Source organism: Pagrus pagrus (assembly GCF_965226575.1).
Source record: "Pagrus pagrus genome assembly, chromosome: 23".
Lineage (NCBI taxonomy): Eukaryota > Metazoa > Chordata > Actinopteri > Spariformes > Sparidae > Pagrus > Pagrus pagrus.
The window spans coordinates 19,462,563-19,477,149 of NC_140205.1; the positions used below are offsets into that span (position 1 = coordinate 19,462,563).

Below are 14,587 nucleotides of genomic sequence, written 5' to 3' on the forward strand. Positions count from 1 at the left end.
GCAGATTGCCTTTGCCTCCTCTGTCCGATTTTGATGGTTTCTTCCTTCAGCATAAATCCTTAAATCTCAAGCTCAGCATATAACCATGAACTCTACATGTAGGTTTCCATCAGTATCTAGCATCTATTTTCTCCTGGACAGCCTTTCTATGGATGCCTTCCTGCGACAACAAAAGTCCTACTAGCCAATGCTTTCCCACAGAACAGCTCTCTCATAAAAGCTCATGCAAACATCATTTATACTTCATTTAAAATCTCATCCCCATAGTCTCCAATGTAAGGACAACAAATTCATGACAAAAAGTGTTAACAAGGACAAGAACAAAACACTCAAATATCAAACTGGTAATTGCTATAAGGTTACTGCACCATATTGTTTTTATGTTATTTCATCCACATCATGACTTGGAAGGAGTGTAACAGCAGATGTGTGTCCACAGTGTGAGCAACACAATCAGCCAGTCACAATCAGTGCATTCAGTTCTTACAGTGCTGAGCAACCAAAAAGAGTCTGTCAATGTGCAGAATGTGAACAGACCACTGCTGAACTCTTTCTAAGCAGCCCATAATAGCCAAATTAGACTTCATGCTTCCTGCTTTGCCAACCAAAAGCATTTTGTTTCATACACAATAGTTCAGCCTGGCTATTTCAAAATGGCACTGAGGTTGATTTGAAGCATTCAAATCGGTTAGGCTTAATGAAAAGAGTTTTCTGTTCACCTTTCAGCCTATGTCAAATGCAGTGTATAAATACAGAAAGATTTGTTGACTAAATGGCCATTGCGTTACCACTCCATTACCAAGCATCACCAATTCCTACCATCTTGCCACTCTGACATAATTTTCTTGCAACAATGAGGCTTTCAGCCACAATACAGTAAGCAGCTGAATGCAGCAACTTTAAAGAGAACAGCAATTGATTCAGAGAGCACATCCTGTTTCCAGTAATCATTTCAGTCATTTTTCAAGCAGAAATGTCAAACATTTACTGATCCCAGCTTCTTAATTGTGAGTATTTGCTGCCCGTCTTTGTCATTCATGATAGTAAATGAAGAGTCTCGGGTGTTTTGAAATGTTGGTTGTAAAAAGCAGCTATTTAAAGATGTCACTTTGGGCTCAGGGAATTTGTGATGTGCGTTTTTCACAGTTTTTTTTAATTACATTTTATAGACTTAAAAAATAATTAATTTAGGAATATAATCAGCAGATTAATCAATAATGAAAATAATCATTAGTTGTAGTTCCAATAACTAATAACTAAACAATAATACCAAATAGATCTATACTTACATATAATAGATTAGGCAGTCAAAGATTTGACCTATCACTTGAGCAAAAATAAGAAACCAAAATGTAAAAAGCAAAAATAAAGTATTATTTACAGATGTTTTCTTGAGACTTGGGCTTCTATAAACAGTAATTATTATTAATGATAGTAAGCAGTAACAAAATCACTACTAAAAGGATACTCTTATCTTATTTTGGAAAGTCAATCTTACAGAAGACCAATACCAGATACAATCAGAGTCTCATGCCAGCCACAATCAACCAGGACAGAGCAACCGATCAACACATCTGAGACACCACTGAGAATTACAGCATGATCTTGATGCAGGCATCTTTTTACAAATAACACACATCCTACAGTAACCTGGTCAAATAACGGTTAAGTAAGAAAAAAATGGAAAGGGAGAGGCAGGAGCAGGAGCAGGAGCAGGAGAGGAAAAGTGGGTCACGCATAGGGGTTGTGTGTCTGTGTGTGTGTGCATGTACTGGAGCTGGCAATGACTCCTCACACAGATGACTACTAGCAGTGATGCTCTGTGACACAGGATGGAAGGAGACCGACGGATCATGTGATCACTGAATGATGGCAGTCAGAGTTGAAATGAGTGTGTAGCTCTGTGTGTCTGTGTGTGTGTGTGTGTGTGTGTGTCTGTGTGTGTGTGTGTCATGCTATTGGTGCTGAACCAGACCACAGCTTCTCGTTTGCAGGCTTCCAAACCACAGTGACACGACATCAGGCGGTTTCCAGGGCGACTGCAGCAGGCGGGACAAAAGAGAGCTGAGCCTTGTGTGTTTCCATGTGTGTTCAAGTGCATGGAACTATGTACAAAATAAGGTAAACTATTTGGTCTTGAACTTGCTCCTGCACAAGGTTCTGAGAGAGGAAGTTGACTTATTACTGTTCACTGTATCTGCACTGTGGTAAGATAAGAGCCTAAACCCAACACACCCCTTGCCCTCACCACTTAGCCTACTCTTGTTGAAATAGAGGGGTAGGGATAAAAATTGGAAATCCGATTGAGCCAAGACCGTCCGAAACATTCATAGAAGTTGAGGTCTTTGGGTGAAAACATACCAAACAATGACATCATCATATTACACCACACCCTCTGACAGTGCTCTCTCTGCTGTCCACCCAGTTTTCTATTACACACACATTCGATCACACATGAATGCACGGGCACTCACTTGTGCTTTTTCAGATACACACACACATATGCAGGTCAGTCTTGTTGACTAATATGAAGAAGTGTGAGTCACTCTCTGATTAAAAGCAGCTACGGACTGAGGCTCCTCATTGGGTCAGAGGCAACACAGTACGGTTTTATGTCACTGGAGGCCACAGAGAGGACCAGTGCATCAATAAGTAACACTTGACATTTAGCGCTACCTGGATTTAGTGTCGGATGATAATCCTGCATTAATTAATGAGGCAGCCCATGTTAGAAAACCAACTGTCTTCATGAAGCAGCCATTTAGGAACCAAATAAGAAGGTGAAAAAAAGACCCTGCTCCATCTGGCAACGCCGTCGCCCTGGAGACAATGTGGGACATTTTCTTTGTGCAAAAGCTCTTCAGCAAACTCACATCCTTCCTGCAAAACTAATGCCCCCTCCTCTCTCTCACTCTCTCTCTCACTCCACCACCAGGACCACCAAAACAAAAAAGAAAGGCTTTCCAGGAGAGGAAACGGCCTCAGCGAGGGACACAGCCACTAGCATAACTTAACAAATTTTAGTCTGAGGAAGTAGGTTGTTTCAGATCTACCTCAAATCAAAATGTCACAGACTGATGATTGATAACATGAGCTTCATTTCTTCCCACCCGTCATTTCGCCCCCACCGTCACAGGTGGCTGTCTACAAGAGTGCTCTGCTTCAGTCAAAGCCACTAAACAGACTCAATAGAGTGAGGAAACTTGCCAGTGCTCACAGAACACTGGCCATCTACTTTCCAGTCACTCTGGGCAGTGTCTCTGACTTAAGTATATCCAGCATTCAACTTTCACTGAACACAAACAGACCTTTAGTCTTTCATACCCTTGTCCTTACACCTTAATAGCATATCAGCCCATTAAATGCATACAATAAAACTGAAAAATGGCGTCAGTAATTGTGATTTATAATTATGACAAGTATCTTACAAAATAATAATATAAATTTGACCCAAATTCTAGAGCCAGTGTCTGCATTTACACTTGCCAACACACTATATAACTATCTACATAATAACTACAGCAGCAACAGCTGGATCTGCACATAGGGCAAAGTAAATCAGCAAAACATTTTAGCACCAAATTTGTTGACCTTAAACACACAAATTCACAGCATTGATTTACCAATATAAAGTCGTTAATCCAATATACAGGAAGCTATCATAGCTCTCATAGGTTATCTTAACCTCCTCTGTCCAAGTATAAGCTATCCCACAAAAGAAAAATGGTTTACAGACAGTTGTGAGGCCGGTGTCAATGGTACATCTTTTGAATAAATCATGTCAACTTTTTATTGCATTAACAACTGAGCTAACAAGCTTGCTCACCACCAATTTTTCATATCTTACATAGTTCTTTGATAGGGGTGTGTGATCTGACGGTTTTAAATCGTGATGGATCTGATGGTAATCCACAATCTACTTTTCAGGCAACTCGTAGGGATCTCAGTTTTTAAAGTCCTATTACTTCCATTTACCAACCTTCACACCATTGTGTTTTAAGTTGCAAATGGAGAAATTCAAAAGATATTTCTAGTCTATATTCAAAACTGAGAAAAAAAATCATAGATCTTGAATGCAATTAGACAGACTGTGAAATAATTTCTTGGCCAGATCGCCCAACACTATTCCTTAATGCAAAAAACAATATACAATCCTGGGAACAAAGTGCCAGGGGGAGGTTAATTGCATACTGCAGAGAAAAGAGAGGGAAGCTCAGATAGCTGTACTGACAGACCAGCACTAGCACGTTCCCACTTGAGCACCAACACCTACAGTAATTCAGCAACCAGCACCTCAGGAGTCCCCTGCCACCAAGCCACTAACACTGTCTGTTTTGTAGTGCCACCTGCTAGTGGTTGACACTATGGTTTTGCATTTGTGTGCTTGTAATCATGAGAGCCATTGTTTTGCATTCATTTGATTAGCTATCGGAGTGTGACACAGAAACATTTTAAAAAATTCAAATGTTATCATCTCATGAAGTTAACGGTCAGTGTGAGGGGGAATTCTTGAAGCCTTGTAAGTACTACTGCACTGTTGCATTATGAGCCCTAACATCTTGAGAAGAATGGATTTAAAAGTGAGATAAAATCATCTATCTATACTTACATTTACATTTCATACACTACATTTAAAAATATAACAGCAAGATAATAAAAAGAGTCCTTGGGGTCAATTAGTACAGTGATGAATTTCAGCCAGGTTTCAGTGTATCACAGTGAACAGCAACGAAGGAGCCACATCTCTGAAAGTGACTGTAATCAAGCTTTTTCTGAAGGAGGTATTGCCTGGAGACACATCTATGTCAAGTCAAGAAGAGGTAATGAAAATATTGCAGGTCATCTTATGTGTTGTTTGCGTGTTTGCCAGTGTCCGATGGCCAAAATGATACACTGAGGCTGGTGTGACATGCCAAGAGTAACAAGACAAGAGTGACATAAATCGGGGGCAACATCTAGTACTCATCAGTGGATGACAATCACATGATGAGGAAGGCACATGGCCTGCATGCTGACATGGTGCTGTCACAGATCAAGTTCAGTCTTGTGGCTCTACACAGCATAAAATGTCAAGAAGACTTCATTCACTGCTTGTAAAATACACCCAGCATTCATGAGCACTACCTAAGATGCAAGAACAGGTACGTACGTATGTTATGTCTGTCTTAATGAACCTGGTAATTCACCAAAGATATGAAATACAGGAAATATGGTCTTAATGCAAGCAGCTCCTCAAGAACAAGATGCAAACAAGACTTCCGTGCGCTACTGCACAGTACTGCAACAGGAAACATGATGGGATGTGTGCTAATGCTACTACTCAATCACAACTTATCTTCTGGCATCCAGACGTTTGTTTACTCAGCAATACCTCTAATCATTTCAAACAAACACTGTTCTTGACCCCTTTATCACTTCTGCTATATTCTAGTGACAGATTCAGTTGCAAATTAAGCCCCAAACTCTTTCTCCTACCACAGCATGATTCACCCACGCACATGGCCCGGAAATTACATCTTGTTACTCAGGCAACGAGTAGCCAAGAAACAGACGTGTGCATGTCTCATAACCAAACAGTAACCAGAGAATAAACAATGGAGGCAGAGAGCTAGGTTGGGCTGAATCTGTAATTGACATATTTTACTCCCAAAGATAAATGCTTTATTTCTACTAAACACTAAAGGGGTCACACGTGAAACATTCAATTATGCCCTAAAAGCACTGTATGTGTGTTACCTGTGCTGGCAAGGTATTGGCAACATTGGCTTGATTGATACTGCAAAACACGCCAGCACATTGTCTTTGAATCACTTTTAAAAACAATTCCGATATGATGAGCAGAATTGCCTCAATTACAATGTTTGGTGATTTTATCATCTCTGCCAAGGAGGCTATGCTTATCTTATGTGTTGGTTTGTTTGTCAGCAGGATTACACAAAAACAGATTTCCACAAAACTTAGCTGGGGGATGGGTCTCGGCCTAGAATAGCCCCTCTACCTTTTAGTGCAGATCCAGATAAAGGGACGGATCCAGGATTTTTTTCTCTGTTTCTTTAATATTGTGATATAGGGCATTTTTCAACATTTTTGGTGGCTGGTATCTATGAGCGAGTACAATATGATGCGGCTCCTAGATCTGGTGATCTTAAATTATGGTTGCGGTAGCGGTTATGGGTGAGTCTGATAGAGGATTAGGCTTGATTGAAAGAAGGGGACAGTTGGGCCTTGGTGGAGGTACGCCTATTCTAGCTAAACTTATTATAATTTCTTTTCCGGGAGGAGACAATGAGTGAGTAATAAAATGACAGTGCCTTTGATAAAAGCAGAACAATATGTGCATTTAATCTCTTATTCTGCTGCAGACTTTATGTTAATAATGACAGCACTCTGTTCAGACTTGTGCTCTGTTAAAAAGGTTCACAGAAATACTACTGGCTCCAAACTAGTGAGATTGCAATCGTGATGTTTACATTCTGTAAAACTTAGTCCGGCGCTTTCTCACACATCAGAAAAACTACCATTTATGTAACCAGGTGCATGTCTGAAAGGGGCTATAGTGGAGCATGTGGAGCTCACAAGGCTACGAGCATCTCTGTGATGTGACGATGTTCAGTCGTACATTGTTAATAAAACAAAATCAGCATGGTGGTTATATTTAGTTTGTCACAAAAGAAAAGATAAAGGCAAAATAAGTTGTGCAATTAAAGAGCCTTACTAATAACATGATGTAATATTCTGGTCATTGCTTCCTGTCTGTCGTGTAAAACAAAATCTAAAGCCCTGGGCCTCAACAATTATCTGTATAACCTTTAAACAACACAGAGCCATTAAGGGGGGAGGGGAGGGCAGCAAAGACATGCCATAAATACAGTACAGGGATAAGGACATCAAACAAGGTCTGGACCAATAACCGTCCCTTAATCTGTATATTTAAACCAATCACAGGCTCCACATAAGATTAGAGCAAGCACAGTGGGTGTCTGGGAGGCAGATTTCCTTTTTTTTCCCTGAAAGACTGATTTGACCTGGACGCCATCTTAACAAAGATGAGACTTAATCCTCTACCACCAGTCAATCAGTCGGTGTTTCGAATCAATTTATTTAGCCAATATTATAACCAGAAAATGACGGCAAAAGCTATGAAAGAGAAATATATGGTCAAAGTTAAAGTGGAACTTCCAGATTCTATTCCACAGTTTTAAGGATATGGATGAATTCAAGTTATGCTTCTGTGTTGTTACTTTTGTTTTGTTTTTTAATGACACAAAGGTTTGTGCAGCTGTGGATGCTGATTTGTGTTAAAATAACTAAAGTGAGCTACAGGATCAAGCTTCATTTTTTGAAAGAAATATTGAATAAGAGATTGCATCGAGTTACAGAATTTTGTTTTGTTGGGCCAAAAGGGGCAATGATGTTACATGTGCAGGTGGTTTATCCTATGCCTACATGAGACAGAATGACACAAGCCACTTCTTGTAATCCTAACAACCCCCTATCTTCAAATCAAAACTGCTGTGGACACGCTGGAATCACCCCTCAGGGATCTGAACGATTGCTCCCTTGGGCACCAACAGGCTGACTGTGAGCAGCACTGACTCAGCCTTTGTCCTGAGAGGGGACAGAGAAATTCTTTGAATTCCAGGGAAACCATCAAAGCATCAAGTAGGAGGGCATCCCCAACACCCCCTAACACCCCCTCACACACACTCTCACACACCACAACTATCGCCATGTTTAGATAAATATTTCTGGTGTCTTTTCCTATATCTAACTAACCTATAAAATGTCTTTTCCATCCTCAAAATCCCTTTAATTGGTGTGTTGCACATGGTGTGCAAAAGATTTGTGTAGTATTAGGCACCTTTGTTGAAGACCACCTTAAGAACAGAAAATAATTGCAATAACTTTTTAAATATGCACACTGACTATTTGAACTGAGTATAGTGCATAAGACCAGCCGTTTGTAGCCCCCCAGGGTGCAGATCACATTTACTTAGTGACACACAAACACACACACACACACACACACACACACACACACACACACAGCTTTGGATTTCAGTATATAGTATATGACAGAAGAATAAGTTTCTGCCGACAGAAGCGGTCTACAGGCCCTGTGCGTGTAAAGAAGAGTGTGTATGTATCTGCATCCCTACACACAGCGCACACACACACGCACACACACACTCGCCTGTATCTGTATAGTAGGAATGAGGGAATGAGGGCAGCGTTGGGGCCCTGGGGCCACCGTCTTCCTCATGAATAACAAGTATTCAGCACAGCAGACAGACTGCTGTAATAGCCACACATATACACATACACACACGCACACACTAGGACAAAGGTAACATCACACCAGTGATATGATGGAGGTTACTCCCTTGCCACAGCTCAACGACAGCCATCTGTAAAGGGTGCAAATTTGTTCCTGCTCTTTTGATTGCGCAATTATGATCTATTGGTTTTGGTTTGCTGCCATAACAGAGCTGGTGTCTACCTGCTTTTATGATCTGCTGACACTTACAAGACCAATTATCATGCCAGTGGTGAGTTTTGGTGTCTGCTTAAGCTAAAAGCTACAGCATATCAGCACTAAGTAATGTCATTGTTATGTGTACGTCAAAATAATAATAATAATAAGCATTATCGCTAGTCACAAACTGGTCACCCACATCCCACAGGGGGGTAAATGTTGCCATGGCAATGTAGGAAAAACACAGAGACAGCCACAAACATTCAGGCAGCCATCTGAATGGCTGAGGGGAGAGCAGCTCACACCAATACACAGACACACACTAGAGTCAGTGCAGCGCAGCCACGACCCAGCGTCACTCTGTCCCCCTATGAAAGGCAGATTGTGAAGGCTATTTCTGGAGGGCCTGCTGAAAGGCTGCAGCCCTGCTCTGGGGTGATGGAGGAAGTGGCTGCCCACAGGCAGGCACTGCTGGCAGCATCACACACACTCCACTCTCCTCCACTCACTCACTTCTTGCTTTCAATCTGAGAGGTTTCTATTTCCCGTCTGAGCTTTATGTAGCCACATCTAGACCTTTGCTTGCATTCAGAATTTCAGTGCTCAATGCACCTGTGAGCACCACATGAACTAGTCACAGCTTTGATACAATAACTGAAATCCCTATTTCAATACAACAGCAACAGTCTCTGGATCAATTACTTTATGAATACTCAATAGTTTTCTGAAAATATATCTTTTCCCTGGACACCTAGGTTGCCTTGAGGTTTAAGGCGCCAACCACAAATTAAAATGTTGTTTGACGTTGCTTGCATCATGCATTTCAATCTCTATTTCCCATCACTGTGCTGTCATCAACACATCACACCAAGTGTGGCAAAAATTCTAAAGTATGCATATTTCATAGGTGTGTCAGCAACTAACTTTTCAACCTTTCATTGTTGATAAATCTTGCAATTATTTTATGTATGTATTAATCAATAAATTTTTTGGTCTATAAAAAGGTTTCCCAAAGAATAATTTAATCCACAACCCAAAAATATTCAGTTCACTATCATAGAGGAGGAAACAAACCAGAGAACACTCACATTTAAGAAGCTGGAATCAGAGCATGTTGACATTTTTCTGGAAAAATTGCTGAAGGTTATTATTGAATTATCAAAAGAGTTGGCAATTAATTTGAAGAGTTGACGACTTATTGTTTGATCGATTAATCATTGCAGATCTAAACGTAGGAGGGTGTTGTAAAATAACCAGACTGTCTGTTTTTGGCTATTCTAATCTCTTTTGGCTGAAACTGATTACCTCACAAATCAAGGAACTTTGTCACATTAACCTCCTATCAAAATCCAATATTGCCACAAGGCAGTCCCACTGACTGAATACCAGCATTGCCAACAAAGGCCTCATAAACCCACAGATATATCTCGTCATGGTTGACAAATTTCATGTGCATATCATCATATTCCCCAACCTTAATACATCTCACGCTAAAAGTAATATATTAATATATCTAGTGGCTGGACAGGAACAGATGCAAGCTATCATAGCTAGGGCTATATTTTTTTCAATTTTCCCAGCACTGACAGCTATCTTATTGTTAGACTATCGCATCTGAAGTTTTCCATTGTAAAGGGTTGTGTCCAAATTAATTAATTTTTAGTCAAAAATTAACAAAATCATGATCCAAATCAGGAACTCTCTGATCGAAGACAATGTAAACTGAGTGTGAATCTGAACACAAAAAAACACAGTTTTCAGTACTTTAAAAGAACTGAGGTTCAGTACAGCCCCACAACTGGAAATATCAGTCAGTCTGACGTCATCGCAGTAAATGAAATGTTAGTTAAAGTGACTGAAGTGTCAGAAGTGAATTATGAAGCTATTTTGCTTACAGAGCTGACAACCAACTGACACCACAATCACTGTTACAAAACTGTCAGGAGTTACAGCTCGCCGCAATCTCACACACATTATCAACCATGTCACAAGTCTAAAATCTTGACAGCACTGCATGACAGTAAAATACACAACCTGAGATCTGTAAACACAACAGTCTGCATGGATGCTCAGCCATGTGTGCCCCTCTTTGTGTACTCGCTGGCCTTTAATGTTGTGAATGCAATGGTCATGGCCCGACTGCAAGCTGTTCTGGTGTGTGGGGTTGTGTGCGTAAAAGAGGCAGGGCTTCAGTTGAGGATTTGTGCGCCACGGCTGTCACTCCAGCCGGAAAACAACCATCCTGCATTCTGTTTAGGGCAGTGACCAACACCCTCAAACTGCACCGCCAGAGGCACACAGATGGAGCCACAATAGAGCCTGTATGTTAGCGCCTGTGTGTGAATGCATGTGTGTCTCTTCACGGTCTTGAATGAGACCGCCTCACACAAGCCGTGCACACATAAATACACGCCCCTTTCTTGGTTTTCAGATGCACACAGGGAGACAATCTGGATTCTCACTCTAAACACGAGTCTCCCTCGGGTCCTCTCCCCAGTTTCCTGTTTGGGCCTCGCGCTGCGTATCCATTTAGCTGCTTGTGGAGGAACCGCTGTCAAAACACAGTGACATGCAATGCAGTTTCTCAAGAGACCCTTGCTAGGAGGACCGCACCCTGGCAACTATGGACTCTTCCCAACCCAGAAGCAGCCATCTTGGCTCTAAGATCCACTGATAGTATAACTTAGCATCTAGGCTGAGCACAATGTGAGCAACCTGACACCTTGGAGACAAACTGAGAAGGTGAGTGGAAGATTCAAGGCTCTGCCCCCGGGTTAGACAAGCCAAACCGTCACTGGGTACAAAGTCAACAAGGAAAAGTCGGTAAATAAGTTCTGCCAGTCAGATGTGCTGTTTGTAAACACCCACAACGTTTCTGTTGGTGACGGCGCTCTGACAGACAGATGAGCAGCGATGATGTCAGCCCTGAAAACCTGTCAGGGCCCACGCTCTCAAAAACATTCCACTGACCGAGGAACAACCAGCAAGCACTCACTCACACTCACACACACACACACACACACACACGTAGACAGGATGCATGAAAAATTTAGACACAAGAGGAAGCTCTACTGTGCTTCAGAATTCCTGGTATTCTTAAGATCGAGGACCGTTCATTCTTGACTCGGAGCCAGTTGTTTTCTTTAGTTACTTAGTGAGAGCAGCAACAAAGCTGAGGAAATTAAATGCAACGAAAAATTATGATTCACATTAGGAGTGCGACAAAATATCTTACTGTATATATCGTATACTTCCTATTGCGATTCAAGTATGGATACACTGGCGCCAAATATCAGTATTTTTATTAAACAGATAAAAATGCCCAAACAGATTTCCCCAATAATTTGACTTACCAGAGTCATTACTTCATGACTCCTTGTGGTGCAGACTTCTATAAACTTAAATAAAGAACGTTCTGCTTTCTGGTAGCTCAGCCTTTTGGTGGCTGTTTTACACTGGACTGATGACACACAAGTTGCAGTCAGTGTGTGTGATGAAGAGATGCAAAGATAAGACCCCATGCACCGTTTTATGCATTGTTTCAACTCAGTTCATGTCAAATTCTGTGAAACTGACACCACAATGCAGTGAATGGATACATAATTCCTGCACTTTGCCTTTTTAGGGGTATTTTGTATTCTTCAGTTAGACATATGGTTAACTCTTGGTTAACATATGGTCTTGCAATGTAAGAATAACCGCAGAATCGCTGTGTCATGATACTATCATAATCATGGGCCACATACTGTGAATCATATTGTGAGTTTCTGTTTATGATTCCCTCCCCTAATTTGCATGTACAATTACTTGGAAATCTGGGGCGTCACACTCTAAAATCAACTCCACCTCCAGAGATCTAACACTGACACTGTAGCTGACATTGATTATTGATTGGTGAGCATCCACATTGACAATATTAAAATCAATTTCAGTATTTTTCCAGAGCTTGGTATTGATGTTCAAGGAACCAGGCTTTACTAGAAGAGCACAAGACCATATTGAAAGCAAAGAGGGTGCAGTATCGTATTGATCTAACTGCAGATGATGTACTTAGGAAGTAAGTTATTGCTGTAAGATGGCGATGATGATGGGAATAACCTCACTGAAGCCGACGGAGATGTTTTGCTTAACAATGCGCCTCCACCTAGAAACTTCAGCATTGAGTAAAGTTGCTGTAAACAGTGAGGCAGCAGTAGTGGGGCAACGCCGACAATCATCATCACCCTTAAGTGTTTGGTTTTACGAGGCATGGGAGCCTTGATCCATTAAAGCCATTGTGGCTTTAATGTCTGGTTCCCAGATGCTTTTTACAGGGTTGCTCTGCTCTGCATTGCTTTCAGGCAGGAAGGAGACTTTCTGCAGCGTTTGCAGTGTCCACGTTATAACATCCTGTATTCAGCCCCCTCTGAAAAAAAGCAAGATGCAATAAGTGCGCTCATGCAATCAAAAAAGTGGTGCAGGTTGCTCCAGCAATAAAAGCCAGTTCTGTGCCTGCTTTTAAACACAGAGGACTTGTGATGTTACAATTTGCTTCTTATGAATAAATCATGTGCAAAATCCACTCTAAATAAAAGACCGTACCACGTTACAAGCTGCATGATTCCATCCGATAGGCGGGTTGAATATTTCATGATTAAACGGGCCATTATACTACACAGATCTAGGCCAAGGCTCAGGCTGAAGGGAGGGGGGGGCTCAGATAACGGTCCAAACCCCGTCCCAACAACACAAGGGAACAGAGCTCCGGTCCGAGGGGGCTCAGGGAGGGGCAAAGCCATCTGGGTTAATCCACACAAAACACAGACAAAGAAAACAATCTGCAACTCCGCTGAGAAGAAGCATCGATTTGCAGTGTAAACAATTAGAAATTAAAGTCCAAGCAGAAATCAGCAGGGTTTTCGTGATCTGACTGTCCCAAGTAACTGCCCGGGACCCTTCAGCCACTGACAACTCACTGTCCAGCAGGCTGTGTGTAGCTCTGCGTTAAAATGCCACGTTTAAATGTCGAGCGTGACATGTGTAAATGGGAGACAACCGGCGAAGATGCAGGTGAAACTGTGAAACGGTTGAATAAATCCGTCTAGGTCACAGTCGACCAAGCTGCCAGCCCCCCTCAGAGCTAACCCGGCTAACGTTAGCTCTTAGCAAATAAAGTTAGCCCAAGTTTACTGTCAACAGAGTGCGACTGTTCATTTAGCTAAAGCTGAAACATGTCTGGAAGTTAAGCATTGCAGTGGAGTTGTGCATTCAGTGTGTCACCCCATTAGAAAAGCGGGACACCAGCTGACAGGCTAGCATATAAGTACACTAATCCCGGGAGGCCTGCGCGTCCCCGGGCCAAAGTTGACGGCTAACTGCCGTCTGACAGCACCTAGCTTCGGTCAGTGATGAGTGGTGACCCGGCCCGTCCCCGCCTCCCTCCCCGCCTTCTGTTTACCCACAGCTAATAATACGCCGACAGAGCTAGCAGGGCAGGCTAGCTCAAGCACCCACCTCGCTTGTCGAGGTCGTAACCGACCACTAAAAAGTAGTCGGCGAGCCTGGCCATCTTTGGAGCTCACGGCGACAGGCCTTTCTCGCTAAATCCTCTTCTCTTTCTGCCGTCAATAGTCCATTTACGTCCTACCGGCGATAGACACATCACGGGCGACAGTAGCATCCTTCCAGCTGCACCCCGCCGCCATACTGTCAGTCTGCCTTGCCCTGACAGCGGAGAGCCGCGAGTCTGCGCACTGAGGGACACTCAAGGGAGGGGCTGCTCGGCAGGAATGTCCCATGTGAGGAGCCAAACCAGCTCAGGGGCCAAAAGTCTGACCAGAACCTATAATAAACCCAACAGTACCGTCGCTAGAATGGCGAAAGGTGGTGACGATTCTAGGAGCCCAAAGCTGAAGACCCACAAAAAAAAAAAAAAAAAAAAAAATCCAGTCCAGACTGGTTTATTTTAAAACAGGCATCCAAGAGAAATATTACTTCAGGTGGGTTCAGGATGACTCCATGTGCTACAGTCCTCTATGGAGATAACACAACATCATTTATTACATCATAAAGATAATTGCTTGCCAAAGTCAAAGCATTTGGTAGTCAAATGAGTTAAATGGTGACTTTTAA

General features: G+C 42.1%; 1 protein-coding gene across 5 annotated transcripts in view; it reads right to left on the reverse strand.

Moving 5' to 3' along the window:
* sbf1 (SET binding factor 1) overlaps nt 1-14,202 on the reverse strand; it is a 66,500-nt gene extending 52,298 nt beyond the window's left edge. For all 5 annotated transcript variants that reach the window (XM_084346186.1, XM_084346184.1, XM_084346183.1 and 2 more), the window contains exon 1: nt 13,970-14,202. In XM_084346186.1, coding sequence (XP_084202312.1) covers nt 13,970-14,024 — 55 coding nt within the window. In that variant the 5' untranslated portion in view covers nt 14,025-14,202. The remainder of the gene's footprint in view (nt 1-13,969) is intronic.
* Nucleotides 14,203-14,587: the final 385 nt, after the last annotated feature.